This window comes from Mobula birostris, chromosome 29 (assembly GCF_030028105.1).
Source record: "Mobula birostris isolate sMobBir1 chromosome 29, sMobBir1.hap1, whole genome shotgun sequence".
In the NCBI taxonomy this organism is placed as follows: domain Eukaryota; kingdom Metazoa; phylum Chordata; class Chondrichthyes; order Myliobatiformes; family Myliobatidae; genus Mobula; species Mobula birostris.
Genome location: NC_092398.1, coordinates 21451920 through 21467100, shown reverse-complemented (window position 1 = coordinate 21467100; position 15181 = coordinate 21451920). Strand labels below are relative to the sequence as shown.

General features: G+C 51.1%; 1 protein-coding gene across 2 annotated transcripts in view; it reads right to left on the bottom strand.

The window, feature by feature from the left end:
• LOC140190087 (voltage-dependent L-type calcium channel subunit alpha-1F-like) overlaps positions 1-14931 on the bottom strand; it is a 31806-nt gene extending 16875 nt beyond the window's left edge. Inside the window, exons 1-6 of one of the 2 annotated variants that reach the window (XM_072246555.1) lie at positions 14851-14929; positions 14284-14304; positions 13399-13527; positions 11545-11610; positions 10962-11053; positions 5769-5928 (exon numbers count right to left, since the gene is read on the bottom strand). In XM_072246555.1, coding sequence (XP_072102656.1) covers positions 5769-5928; positions 10962-11053; positions 11545-11610; positions 13399-13473 — 393 coding nt within the window. In that variant the 5' untranslated portion in view covers positions 13474-13527; positions 14284-14304; positions 14851-14929. Of the gene's footprint in view, positions 1-5768; positions 5929-10961; positions 11054-11544; positions 11611-13398; positions 13528-14283; positions 14305-14850 lie in introns of both variants that reach the window. The other variant, XM_072246556.1, reaches the window with a different exon arrangement.
• Between the last annotated feature and the right edge of the window lie 250 nt (positions 14932-15181).

Here is a 15181-nt window from a genome sequence, read left to right as displayed (position 1 = left end):
CAAATTACTAATCCGTACGTCCGTGGGATGTGGGAGCAGACCGGAGCACCCGGAGGAACCCCTTGTAGGCAGAGGCGGGAACCGAACCCCGACAGCGGATCGATGGCGCTGTAAAAGGCGATGCGCAAACCGCTAAGGTACCGTGCCGCCCCAGGCAGAAGGGATGAAGTGCCATTGGTTCAATTAGCTCAGCACAACATTATGGCCGAAGGGCCTGTTCCTCAACTGTAGATGTTCGGGGAAGGTTTTGGAGACAGACGGGGGCCTTAGGGGTCAGGTTAGGGTTTAGGGATAGGGATGTGGAGGGGTTAGAGGTCAGACCTCCGATCAAAAGTCCTGTGACTTGGACATGGGGATGAAGGGCATTCATTGTTGTCAGCCTGTCCCAGGTCAGTGAATGCCCATGGGAGCAGAAGGGCCGGTCAGTGAGCTTGCTCAGAGTTAGGGTTGCCAACTTTCTCACTCCCAAATCAGGGACACTTGTGTTTACCCTGAGAAAGACTACCATGACCATGAAGCCTTGCACGGGCACCTGTGTGCGCATGCGCGTACATGCCCATTTCCCCCCCGCCTACAAATCAGTTTTGGCTTAATCTTCCCAATTCTATTAAGTGAAACTACACTGTACATACATTATTTCTACTTTATATACGCTGCATATTTATCATATCATTCCTGGTTTTACTATATGTTAGTGTTATTTTCGGTTTTATGTGTTATGTGGTATGATTTGTTAGCTTATTTTTTTGGTCTGGGAACGCTCAAAAGTTTTTCCCATATAAATTAATGATAATTGCTTCTTTGCTTTACGACATTTTCGCTTACGAATAGTTTCATAGGAACACTCTACCTTAGCGGGGGAAATACGGGACAAGGGCGGTCCCGTATGGGACAAACCAATTTAGCCCAATATACAGGATGTCCCGGCAAATACGGGACAGTTGGCAACCCTACTCAGAGTGCAAGCCGTGAGGTCCCATTGTCGACTAGTCTGGAGGTCGATACCGAAGATCGAGGCCCAAAGGCCAACCAAAAGTCCGAAAGTTATAGCCCGGTGGTTTGAGCCCTGAGGTCTGGAGGCCCTTCTGGAGAGTGGACACCTGTCTGGGAGCTGGAGGTCTGTGCTGAACTGGACATGTGCCCTGGAGACTGGACACCTGTGCTGGAGCGAACACGTGCCCTGGAGACTGGACACCTGTCTGGGAGCTGGAGGCCCATCCTGGAGCTGGAGACCTGCCTGAGTGTGAGGGTGTGTGGAAGGGAAGAATGGGGCCTGTTTTGTTGCTTGTATTCTCCATTTTGTTGTGTTGTGTGTTGTCGTGCCGAGCTCGAGGGGTGCCGGAATGTGTGGCAACACTTGTGGCTGCCCCCAGCGCATCCTTTGATGCGTTTGTCATTGACACAACTAGTGCATTTCACGACATACACTCAGAGGCTCCTTTAGTAGCTACACCCGTTCGTTAATGCAAACATCTAATCACATGGCAGCAACGCAATGCACAAAAGCACGCAGGCATGGCCAAAAGGTTCAGTTGTTATTCAGACCAAACATCAGAATGGGGGAAGAAACGTGATCGAAGTGACTGTGGAATGACTGTTGGTGCCAGGCAGGGAGGTTTGAGTATCTGAAAAACAGATACTCTCACAAAAGTTTCTAGAGTTACAGAGAATGGTGAGGAAAGACCAAGGAAAACATCCAGTGCATGGCAGTTCTGTGGGTGAAAACACCTTGTTAATGAGAGAGGTCAGAGGAGAACGGCCAGACTGGCTCAAGCTGACAGGAAGGTGACAGTAACTCAAATAACCACATGTTAGAATGGTGGTGTGCAGGAGTTTCTGAACGTACAACACGTCAAACCTTGAAATGGAGGGGCTACAGCAGCAGAAGACCACGTTGAATTCCACTCCTGTACCCAATAAAGTGGTCATTGGGAGTATAGTCCTGTGCAAAGATCTCAGACACATATATGTACGTTGCTAGGGTGCCTAAGACTTTTGCACAGTACTGAATTTGTCAATGTGGAACGGAGAGCGAGTTTTAAATATGGCATGTTGGGAATGGCGAGGGTGGGGCGCTGCGGGAGGGGTGTGGGGGCAGCTGGCAGAGATGTTAAACCTGAAATGGAGTCTGTTTCAGAGACAGTGTAATGGAACGGGTGAGTGGTCTTGAAAGGAGAGGACAGGCCGAACTTGTCTCCTAGAGGGGTTTAGACGAGGGGACTAGATCAGAGTCCAAGATCCTGAAGGGTGGGTGTGGAGGGGGATTGGACCATACAAAATCTGAACAGAATCGGGCCATTCGTCCCATCAAATATGCTAGCCCATTCAACTACGACTGCTTATCGCACATTCGACCTGTAACCGTTAACCCCCTCAGCTGTGTTCAGTTCCGGCCACCCCATTACAGGAAGGATGTGGGAGCTTTAGAGGATTCACAGGGGATTTACCAGGATGCTGCCTGGATTAGAGGGCGTCTCTTATGAGGAAAGGTTGAGCGAGTCCGGGCTTTTCTCTTTGGAGCGGAGGAGGATGATTTGATAGAGGTGTGACAAGACAATAAGAAGCAGAGATGGGTTGGGCAGCCAGAGACTTTTCCCAGAGCATAACTTCAAGGTGCCTGGAAGAAAGAGTAGGGAGGATGTCAGAGAGATTTTTGGACACAGCGAGTGCTGGGTGCTGCCAGGCAGATATATCAGGGACAGTTAAGAGACTCCTAGATACTCCTAGAGAGGTACGTGGCCAAGTGGTTAAGGCGTTCGTCTAGTGATCTGAAGGTCGCTAGTTCGAGCCTCAGCTGTGGCAGTGTGTTTGTGTCCTTGAGCAAGGCACTTAACCACGTATTGCTCTCGTGTCTGTGCGAGGAGTGGCGCCCCTCACAGACTTCCAATCTGCGCCTTGTAAGGCATGAAAATGCCTGATGCAGGCCTCTCATGGTCTGAGTCGACGTTCCCTCCCCTCCCTCCTAGACACGTACATGGATGAAAGAAAACTGGAGGGTTAGATTGATCTTGAAGCAGGTTAAAAGCTCAGCACAACATTAAGGACCAAAGGACCTGTATTGTGCTGTGCAATGTTCAAGATTCAATCAAGAAACTGTCGACCTCCGCTTTAAATACTCCCAGGGACTTGGTCTCCACGGCCATCTGTGGCAATGAATTCCACAGATTCATCACCGTCTGGCTGAAGAAATTCTTCCTCATCTCTGTCCTAAAGGGATGTCCTCGTATTCTGAGGCTGAGCCCTCTGGTCCCAGAGCCTGCCCCTACCCCAGGGCGGCATGGTGGCATCGTGGGTCACACGACGCTTTACAGCACAGGCGACCCAGGGGTTCGATTCCTGCCACTGTCCTGTAAGGAGTTTGTACGTTCTCCCCGTGACCGCGTGGGTTTCCTCCGGGTGCTCTGGTTTCCTCCCACAGTCCAAAGACGTACCGGTCGGTTGGTTAATCGGTCATTGTAAATTGTCCCGTGACTGGGCTCGGATTAAATCGGGGGATTGCTGGGCGGCGCGGCTGGAAGGACTGGGGCCTGTTTCACGCTGTATCTCAATACATAACCAAACAAATAAATAAATACCGGAAACATCTACTCTATCGAGGCTTTCAATATTCAATAGGTTTCAATGAGATCCTCCGCCCGCCGTCCATTCCTTTAAACTCCGGGAGTGCAGGCCCAGAGCCATCAAACACTCCTCATGCATTAACCCTCTCATTCCCGGGATCATTCTCATGAACCTCCTCGGCACTCCCTCCATCCTCCCTTAGATAAGGGGCCCAAAACTGCTCACAATCCTGACCAGGGCCTTATACAGCCTCAGCATCACATCCTGGCTTTTACGTTCTAGGCCTGTGGAAATGGTTGCCGACACTGCCTTTGCCTTCCTCAGCACCGACTCAGCCTGCTGCATGAGGACTCCAAAGTCCTCTGCACCTCTGATTTTGGAATTCCCTCCCCAGCGAGAGCGAGGGGGGACCGGACTGAGAGGTGTAGCGTGCAACACTCCTCATGTGGGTGAACTTGGGGCAAGGGCGTCCCCCACTCAGTGATTGGGGTGGGTGTCTGTCTCACATGGGGGAGATCCCTTCTCAGGAGTGGCTGGAACGCTCTCCCTCGAGGGGATGTGAGAGCGCGGTTTGGGAATGTGGAAGGGGATGGATTTGGAGGGGGATGGGGGAGGTTAAGGTTATCGGGTGGGGGGGTGGTGATGGACAATCAAGAGGGTTATCGTCAGATATTGTAGAGTGGGATAGCAGGGTGTAGAGGTGCTGACTGGCCTCTTCCTGCAGATACAGATAGTTTTCACCGCTCAGTCGTTGAAAACTACAGCACAGAAATAGGTCCTTCGGTCCATCTAGCCTGTGCTGAACCATTTAAACTGCCTACTCTCATTGACCTGACCTTGACCGTAGCCCTCCATACCCCTCCCATCCATGTACCTATCCGAACTTCTCCTAAACTTCGGAAATTGATCCCGTATCCACCACTTTCACTGGCAACTCTTTCCACACTCTCACCGCCCTCTGAGTGACGACGTTTCCACTCATGTTCCCCTTAAACTATTCACCTTTCACCCTTAACCCATGACCTCTGATTGTAGTTCCACCAAACCTCAGTGGAAAAAAGCTTGCTTGCATTAACCCTATCTATACCCCTCATATTTTTGTAAATCTCTGTCAAATCTCCTCTTAATTTTCTACATTCTATAGAATACAGTCCCAACCTATTCAATCTTTCCTTATCACTCAGATCCTCCAGACCCGGCAACATCCTTGTAAATTTCTCTGAACTCTTTCAACCTTATTTACACCTTTCCTGTAGGTAGGTGACCAAAACTGCACACAATACTGCAAATTAGGCCTCACCAATGATCTACACAATTTCAAAACAATTCTGGCAGTGTTTACAGCTCCTGTGCGAGGGGGTTCCTCTGGAGGTGGGGAAAGATCCTGGACTATCTCAGACGGTTAGAGTGCCACAGTTGGGGACTGGAGGGAATAAGGCTTGATCCCAGATGGATCAGGGAGGGCTGTGATGACACATCCCAGCCATATCCCACTGGGAATACTGTGCACTGTTCTGATCTGGTATCACTTTCAGAATACCATGCACAGTTCCGGTCTCCGTATCCCACTGGGAACCCTGTGCACAGTTCCAGTCTCCGTATCCCACTGGGAATCTCGTGCACAATTCCATATTGCATCATTGCATTGCCCCTCCCACAGCACGATCCTCCCTCCTCACCACCCTTCCCACCACAGGGCCCTCCCTCCTCACCACCCCTCCTGAGAAGGCAGTCACCCATACCGGGAGCAGGATACAGTCCTTCTGGGGAGACGGAGAGAGAAAGAGTGTAAAAGAAAAAAAGAGAGGAAGAGGGAGAGGGGAGAGCAGCAGGGAGAGGGAGAGAGAGAAAGGGGGGGAGAGATGGAGGGTGGGGGAGCGAGGCAGAAAGACGGAAAAAGAGAGAGAGAGGGAAAGGAAGGGGGAGAGAGAGAAAGGGAAAGAGGGAGGGAGAGGGAGAGAGGCAGTGGAGAAGCAGAGAGAGAAAAAGAAAGAAGGGAAAAAGAGAGAAAGAGTGAGGGAAAGAGGGAGGGAGAGGGGTTGAGAGAGGGGGGAGGGAGAGAGAGAGAAAGACAGAAAGAAAGAAAGAAAGAAAGAGGGAGAAAGAGAGAAAATAACAGAGAGGGAAAGAAAGAGAGAGAGAGAAAGAAAGGAGTTACTGAAAGAATTTGGGCCAGTGTCGTTGGGAAGTCAGCAGCACACACTCACCAGGAACGCACACAGCATGAAGAAGCTGATGAAGTAGATAATGGCGAAGTTGCTTCCGCAGGTGAACTCCTCCCCCGGTGCAAAGTCGGACTCCGGGTCACACCTTTTGCCTGGAAGACTGGCCAACATAATCTCCTGCCAGGCCTCTCCCGTCGCACACCTGCCCCAGGCGAGTACAGTGGGAGTTTCAGTACATCCTGATCCCGATGCCAGTCCCAATCCACAGATCCGGCGCAGGTTGATGGGGTGGTTGAGAAGGCGTTTGGTGTGTTGGCCTTCATTAGTCAGGGGACTGAGTTGAAGAGCTGTCAGGTAATGTTGCAGCTCTATGAAACAGTTGGACCACACTGCAGAATTAGGTTTACCATCACAACGTATGTCGTGAAATTTGTGGTCTTGCAGCAGCAGTACAGTGCCAAGACATAAAACAGACTAAAATTTACAAAGATAAATACTTTGTTCCCAGACTGAACATCACCAATAGCCCACTCTGATCCAACCACGTTGTCATCAAGGCCAGGAAAACTCAACAACGTCTCTACTTCCTCTGGAAGCGGAAAGAATCCATCATGTCCCCATTGACCCTCACCAATTTTCACTGACACACCACAGAAAGCATCCTATCGGGATGGATCACGGCTCGGCACGGTAACCGCTCTGCCCGAGACTGCGAGAAACCGCAGAGAGTGGTGGACACAGCTCAGCACGTCACGGAAACCAGCCTCCCCTCCACGGACTCTGTCTGCACTTCCCTCCGTCTCGGTAAATCAACCAGCAGAATCAAAGACCCCTCCCACCCCAGACATTCTCTTCTCCCCCCTCTCCCATCGGGCAGAAGATACAAAGGCCTGAAAGCACCTCCAGAGTCTCGAGCAGACCTCCTGTACGATAAGATGGACTCTTGGCACCACAATCAACCTCGGTGTGATCTTGCACCTTATTGTTTACCTGCACTGCACTCTCTCTGTAACTGTGACACTCTACTCTGCATTCTGTTATTGTTTGACCTTGCTCTGCCTCAATGCTCTGTGTAATGATCTAATCTGTATGAACAGTGTGCAAGACACGATTTTCACTGTACCTGAGACAATAATAAAGCAATTCTAAATCCAAGTTCCTCTAGGCTACCGTAACTCCTGCCCGATGGTAGTGACAAGAAGATGACATGTCCCAGACGGTGAGGGTGCTTGACGGATGCCAACCAGGACAGGCTTTCGATGATTGTAGACCGGATATTGAACTTTTTACTGTTGGACTTCGGCCATATTCCACTGAGATACAACACTGGCGGCACGGGAGGTCATTCCCGCCTGTGGCCATTGAACTTACAGCTCCTCCCGTGGAGGGGCAGACAACCTGAGCCAATAGACTGGTCCTGGACTTACTTTCCATCTGGCATAGTCTGCATTTTGTTGTTTGATTGTTTGTGGTTTTTGTATTGTTATATTTATGCTCTATTCCTGGTTGGTGCGGCTGTAACGAAACCCAATTTCCCCCGGGATCAATATATATCTATCTATCTATCTATATTCGTTCCAAGGAACCTGATGTTCTCAACCTTCTGGACCTCAGTACCGTTATGTCCATAGGAATGTGTGCACCGCCAAACGTGTCTCCCCCCCCCCCCCCCCCGCGCCACCTTCCTGAAGTCAATGACCTGCTCCTTTGTTTTTGCTGACCTTGAGGGATAGGTTGTTGTCATAACGACATGACGACCTGAAGAACTAAATTCTTCAGGTCAGCGAATATTGATGAGCCAAGGGCGATCGAAGCAGATGGAGCAAAGGTCTTTGCTCTTCAAAGTTCAAAGTAAATTTATTATCAATGTACGTATATGTGACCCTGTATACCGCCCTGAGATTAATTTTCTTGCAGGATTTCACAGTAGATACCTGCTGTGCAGTCGAAGGACTGGAGGCAGCCATTTTGTGAGACTGTTCTTGCAGCCACCATTTTGTGAACTGTTCAGAGTATCAAAGGTTTCTGGGAGAAGGAAGGAGAATAGGATTGAGAGGGATAATAAATTAGCCATGAAGACTCGATGGGCTGAGTGGCCTAATTTTACTCCTATGTTTTATGGTTTTTAAGGTCTTAAACTGAATTAGTTCTTGGTCATGGATGGGCCAATCAGTATTCATTGTATCTGTATTTTACACAAGAAAGTCTGCAGATGCTGGAAATCCAGAGCAACACACATAAAATGGTGGAGGAACTCAGCAGGTCAGGTAGCATCTGTGGAAATGAATAAATGGTCAACGCTTCAGGACTGGAAAGGAAAGGGAAAGATGCCAGAATAAAAAAGTTGGGTAGGCCGAGGGGGAAGGAGAACTGATAGATTGCTTGGCGAAGGCAGGTGAAGATCAAAGAAGGTGTGGATCCATTGACCTCCAGGCTATTGGCTCCTGGTTATTGGTTTCCTCTGTGCCACTCTGTTAAAGTTAATACACCTTGTGACAGGTCCCTTAGGATGCTGACCCAGGTCAGTCAGATGTGTCCGAGCCAACGAAATCGGAAGACAGCAGACTGAGCTCATCAGGAAAGCGATAAGAATGGAGGATTTCTGGAGGACAGGCAGCAACAACCCCGTGGAGGCCACTCAGTGCAGAAGTGATGTCCCCACACCAGAAACGTGAAGCTTGTATTGGGATTAAGGGAAGACCCTGGCCAGTGTAGACTCCCTGTGCAACAGGATCTTCGATTTCCACACTGGCAGACCCCAGTCAGTTCGGTTTGGCAACAACACCTTTTCCACAATCTCCTTCAGCACAGGCACTGCACAAGGCCCCCTGCTCTGCTCGCTTTACACTTCGGACTGTGTGGCTAAGCACAGCTCCATTGCCAAATTCAAGCTTGCTGATGACAGCACTGTCGTCGGCCAAATCAAAGGCAGTGAGGAAGCAGCAGATGGGAGAGGGATTGAAATTCTGGCTGAGTGGTGCCACAACAACAGCCTCTTCCTCGACGTCAGTGGTCGCACAACCAGGACTTGTGATATGCACCGTCTGCTCATACAACCATCCGCCACCTGCTCCCATAGCTTCACGCGACCCAGATCAGTGGGGAGGGGGATTGGTGGGGTTAAGTACATACGACACCTTGCCCAAGGGTGACCTGCAGGCTAGCGGAGGAAAGGAACACCTTACACCTTCTTTGGTAGAGACCCATCTCCCACATGTATTTAGTCTAGTAAATTCAAATGTAGATTGTTAACTGAGCCAATTTATCTGTCAGTAAATACCAATTCTCTCTGTGACCAACTAACCACTATTATTGAGGATTAATACCTGTAACCCTCCAAGAGGACCTCAACCTCATTGTACGGTTTGGAGGCTTGCATGCCTCAACGACCCAGAGAGCTGTGTTGGCTGGAGTCAGGGCTTTATGGGTCACCAGTGCCTGACAGGTCAAAGGGTAGAGGCCAGACTGAGAGTGGTCCACCAATTCTTCCAGGTTCGGGGGTTCATCAGGGCTAACAAACCCGACTGGTCAGACAAAATTGTATCGAACGAAGAATCCTTCTCCATCTGAGTGTGACGGTATTCCTGAGTCTCCACCCGGGACTTGCGTGTCTGACAGCAGTGAAAACCGAGAGGACGATGAAGGAAGCCCTGAATGGCAGCAGAGATGGAGGTCCCTCATTGCTGCTCTAAACACCAACAGTGTAATGGGCAGAAAGTAAGAAACACCTATAACAACCACATCACTAGGGACTCCATTTCCTACCTCTCCTCTGACTCGTCATCACCAGAGATACGACCCACTACGGTGAGTGCCGTCTGCAAACTTGCAGATGGAGTGAGAGCAGAAACCGCTGAATCATTCAAAGATTAAACAGGGAATTGGTAGGTTTACATTGATTTTGTTGAGCATCTTTGTTCTACTGTGAATGCCTGGAAGAAAACGAATCTCAGGGTAGGGCATGGTGACTTTGTACTTTGTTAATAAACTTACTTTGAACGTTGAAACTGCTGAATCATTGAAAGGTCAAGACCATAAGACATCGGAGCCAAATAAGGCCCATCGAGTCTATCATGGCTGATTTATTATCCCTCTCAACCCCATTCTCCTGCCTTCTCCCCTTTGACACACCCCGTCTAATCAAGAACCTATCAGCCTCTGCTTTAATATACAATGACCTGGCCTGCACTGCCGTCTGTGGCAATGAATTCCACAGATTCACCAACCTCTGGCTAAAGAAATCCCTCCTCATCTCTGCTCTAATTGGACGTCCTCCTATCCTGAGGCTGTGCCCTCTGGTCTGCGACTCTCACAGATCGGAAACATCCTCTCCACGTCCACTCTATTTTAATATTTGACAGGTTTCAATGAGATACTCCTTCATTCTTCCAAACTTGAGCGGGTACAGGCTCAGAGCCTTTTTACACTCCTCGTACATTAACCCTTTTATTCCCAGAATCGTTTTCATGAACTTCCTCTGGACCCTCTCCAATGCCAGCACGTCCTTTCTAAGATAAGGGGCCCAAAGCTGTCCACAATATGCCAAGAGCTGTCTGACCAGTGCCTTATAAAACCTCAGCATTACATCTTTGCATTTAGATTCCAGAATCAGAATCAGGTTTAATACCACCAGTGAAATTTACGACAGCAGCACAATGCAAAAAAAAACCCTATGAATTACAGGAGTTTGGTGGTGTTCACAGGTTCAATGTCCATTCAGAAATCGGATGGCTGAGGGGAAGAAGTTATTCCTGAACCTCTGAGGGTGTGCCCTCAGGCCCCTGGACCTCCTCACTCAAAATTAATGCTAACATTGCATTTGCCTTCCTTACCAGGTGAGTGTGACCAGCTGACGGATGTTAAGTTGTATGTCAGCAGGGCACGCCATGAATTTACACTCCATCGCAAGAGATAGTGGCGCGTGGCCAAGTGGTTAAGGCGTTGGACTAGCGATCTGAAGGTCGTGAGTTCGAGCCCCAGCCGAGGCAGCGTGTTGTGTCCTTGAGCAAGGCACTTAACCACACAGTGCTCCAGTCCACCCAGCTGGGGGTTAACCTCGCGATAGACTGGCGTCCTATCCGGGGGAGAGTCTCGTACTCTCAGTTGCTTCACGCCATGGAAACCAGCATAAGCAACGGCCTGGTGGGCCTTTAAGGCTCAGGACAGACTTTAAATTTAACTAGCACTCCCACCAACTCCTCACCCTGGTACTCCCCGACCTGTTGCCCTCAGTACCTGAAGAGGAGGAGGACGGCCTGGGGGAACGTCTGAAAGTTGTTGTTCATGTTGATTGCTGTGTTCTCCTGTAAGGCGATCTTCCCGAAGGTCTGTGGGGAGGAGTGAGGGGTGGGGGGGGTGATAAGGAGATGTTTAAGGGATCAGTTAGACCATTCGGCCCATCCTCACTGCTGTGCTAACCCACAGTTTTACAAAAAATATTTATTTTTATTTGGAGATACAGCACAGTAACAGGCCCTCCGGCCCAATGAGACTGTGCTGTCCGATCACTCCCATGTGACAATGAACCCACCAACCGGTATGTCTTTGGACTGTGGGAGGAAACCAGAGCTCCCGAAGGAAACCCACACGGCCACGGGGACAACGTACAGACAGCAGCGGAATTGAACTGGGGCCACTGGTAGCACAATAGTCATTTGGCCCAGCTAAATGGTCCCAGAAGAGCACGAGATAAAATAGGCGATCCCTCCTCGCCGCCCCTCCCATAGGGTGACGCCCCCTCCTCACCGCCCCTCCCATAGCGTGACGCTCCCTCCTCGCCTCCCAGCCTGCAGCGTGGTGATCGCTCTTTGCAATTTACCTGCATTCCAATCACTGCGTAGATGAAGAATATCATAGCGATTAACAGAGCGACATATGGCAGGGCCTGTAGCAGGAGGGAGGAGGGGAGAGGGAGAGTGGGGAGGGAAAGTAAAGAGAGAATGGCAAAGAGATGGAAAGAGGGAGGACAGCGAGGGGGGAGTGAGAAATAGGGAGTGGGAGATGGAGGGAGGGTGGATAGGAGAGAGAGCAGGATGGAGAGGGAGAAGGAAGGTAGAAAGGTTGGGAGAGGGGAGATGAATAGACAGGGTGAGAGATTTTCACTGACACAGAATCATCCAGAACAAAGGCAGGCCCGTCGACTTATCGAGCTTGTGATACCATTTCATTCCCTCCCACATTCCCCCCCCATTCCCACATTCACCCCACATTCCCTCCCACATTCCAGGTTGAACTCATTGCCCACACACAAGAGGTGGTGTGGGTCTGAGGGTGTATCAGTCCCTCTCTGGTTCTGACGAGGCCAGAGGTCTGATGGAGGGTGTGTAGTTTCCGTAAGGAGGTTCTATACGTCTCCTAGTGGAATGGCTGGGGTTTTCCTGGGTGCTCTGGTTTCTTTGCACTGTACAGGGCAGCTTAGCTGATGGTTGTAAATTGTCCTGTCATTAGGTTTGGGTTAAATTGGGACTGGCCGGAGGTCACTGCGATAGCTACTCTGTGGGGCATCGTTAAATAAATTAATTAATCTCAATACACTCTCACTATATGATGTCAGGATTCCAAACCCAGCCCGAACGCTACTCCTTAGCTCTCCATGTTTATGAGTTAGAGATTCCCGGCAGCCAGTAGGGAGTGAGGAGGGGGGCTGCTGCATTTCTTGGAACAGGTTAGGTGCACATCCTGGGACATTTCCCTTAAACTGACCAGGAATATCTTCCCATGGCTGCATTCGGAATAGAGAGCCAGGATCTGAAGCCCAGGTCAATCAAACTGTAAAAATGCTCTCTCCCTTTCCATCTCCTCTCTCACGCTCTTTGATGTTTTCTATCTCTATCTCCCTTCCCTCGTTCTCTAAATATCCCACAATCTCTGAGCACCTCTATCACAACACCGTCCCATCACACACACCCGGGGTCAGACACAGAGTGAAGCTCCCTCCACACCGTCCCATCACACACTCCCGGGGTCAGACAGAGTGAAACTCCCTCCACACCGTCCCATCACACACTCCCAGGGTCAGACACAGAGTGAAACTCCCTCCGTACCGTCCCATCACACACTCCCGGGGTCAGACAGATTGAAACTCCCTCCACACCGTCCCATCACACACTCCCGGGGTCAGACACAGAGTGAAACTCCCTCCACACCGTCCCATCACACACTCCCAGGGTCAGACACAGAGTGAAACTCCCTCCGTACCGTCCCATCACACACTTCTGGGGTCAGACACAGTGTGAAGCTCCCTCTACTTCGTCCCATCACACACCCTCCGGGTCAGACACAGAGTGAAGCTCCCTCCGCACCATCCCATCACACACTCCCGGGGTCAGACACAGAGTGAAACTCCCTCCGCACCGTCCCATCACACACTCCCGGGGTCAGACACAGAGTGAATCTCCCTCCGCACCGTCCCATCACACACTCCCGGGGTCAGACACAGAGTGAATCTCCCTCCACACTGTCCCATCACACAATCCTTGGATCAGGCACCGTATTAATTTCCCTGTTCACCATCACACCACTCATTCCCAGGGTCAAACATAGAGTGAAACCTCCTCCACAGCGTCCCATCACACTCTCCCGGAGTCAGAAACAGAGTGAAACTCCCTCCGTACCGTCCCATCACACACTCCCGGGACGGGGTGGGGGGGGACACACTCAGCTGAACTCTGACCTGGAAGGACTTGATGAAGGTCCAGAGCAGGGTCCGAATCCCTTCGCCCTTGCTGAGCAGCTTCACTAGACGCATCACTCGGAAGAGGCGGAAGAAGGTGATGGAGATGCGTGAACTGTCCTCCGAACTCTGGGTGGGGAAAGGGCGAAGGTCAGAGCGGGGAGGGGAGTTGGGTCCGGGATTAGAAAGGTTCCCGGTCCAGACATCAGATACATATGGCGTTTGCAACCCCTTACACTGGTTCCGAGGGAGCGCCGCGCTGCGGGAGGGATAGTGAGGAGGGAGTGCAATGGGAGGGGAAGAGAGGTGGAACTTCACGTGGTGGGAGAGGTGGCGAGGAGGGAGTGCTGTGCTACTGGGGAGGTGGTGAAGAGGGAGCACTGTGCTGTGGGAGAGGCAGTGAGGCGGAGGGAATTCCATGGGGTGGGAGGGGCGTTGAGGAGGAAGCATCACGCTGCAGGAGAGGTGTAAGGACAGGGGACTGTGGGAGGGGCAGCAAGGCGGGAGCATCGTGCTGCAGGAAGGAGCTCTACTCTGTGGGAGGAGAAGTCAAGTGGGAGCATCACCCTCTGATGCTCCATTGAGACAGCAGTCCGGGATGGGCCAAATTGATTCGGGACGTCGGGGGTGGAGAGCCCCACGGCCAACAACGGCAAGAAGCGCACTGCAGATTCCCGTCGCGGTGTCCCGCCATGCGAATACACCCGCGACGGTCACAGGGACCCCACGCCAATGCAGCCGTGACTGGCCGAGAGGTGCGGGCGGCGAGGGAGGTCCCGAAGTTGGGGGGGGGGGGGTAACCCAATACCAGTCGCTGAGCCCGACAACAGGGTATCCCACGGGGTGACTCAGAGGGTCTATGACAGCGCCGGGCGCAAGGTTTACCTCCCCGAGGTGCCCGCCGTTCTGGAGGAGGAGATGATGGAAGACAGCAGGTGATTCCGTGGATGATGGATGTGTCACAACGATGGTGGTGAGAGACAAATACGATGGAATTTAGCACGACACAACATCAGTATGAAGTTCACGGCGGCAGATTAAACAGTGGACACACATGACGTGAGAAGGTTACAGAACAGATCCGATCCGGGAGTTTGGCGGGGGGGGGGTTTATATATAGGATAGATCCCTGGGAGTGGGTTACAGACTGGGATCTAATCCAGGGATTCAGGGGGTTTATATATAGAATAACAGATCCCCGGGAGTGGGTTACATGCTGTGATCTAATCCAGGGGTTTGGGGGGGTGGTTATATATAGAATAACAGACCCCCAGGAGTGGGTTACAGGCTGGAATCTAATCCAGGGGTTTGGGAGTTTATATATAGAATAACAGATTCCCAGGAGTGGGTTATAGGCTGGGATCTAATCCAGGGGTTTGGGGGTTTATATATAGAATAACAACAGATCCCTGGGAGTGGGTTACAGGCTGGGATCTAATCCAGGATACTCACATTGATCTCAGTAACTGCGATATCAACGACACTTCCCACCACAATCAAAGCATCAAAGGTGTTCCAGGCATCAACAAAGTAATGCTGTGTCCACGTAGTTATGGGAGGGAGAGGGGGAACGAGGGTGGAGAAGGGAAACGAGGGTGGAGAGGGGGGGGAGAACAGGATTGGAGAGGGGGAATGTGGTTGGAGAGGGAGGGAGAGGGGGAACGAGGGTGGAGAGAGGGGAGAACAGGATTGGAGAGGGGGAATGTGGTTGGAGAGGGAGGGAGAGGGGGAACGAGGGTGGAGAGAGGGGAGAACAGGATTGGAGAGGGGGAATGTGGTTGGG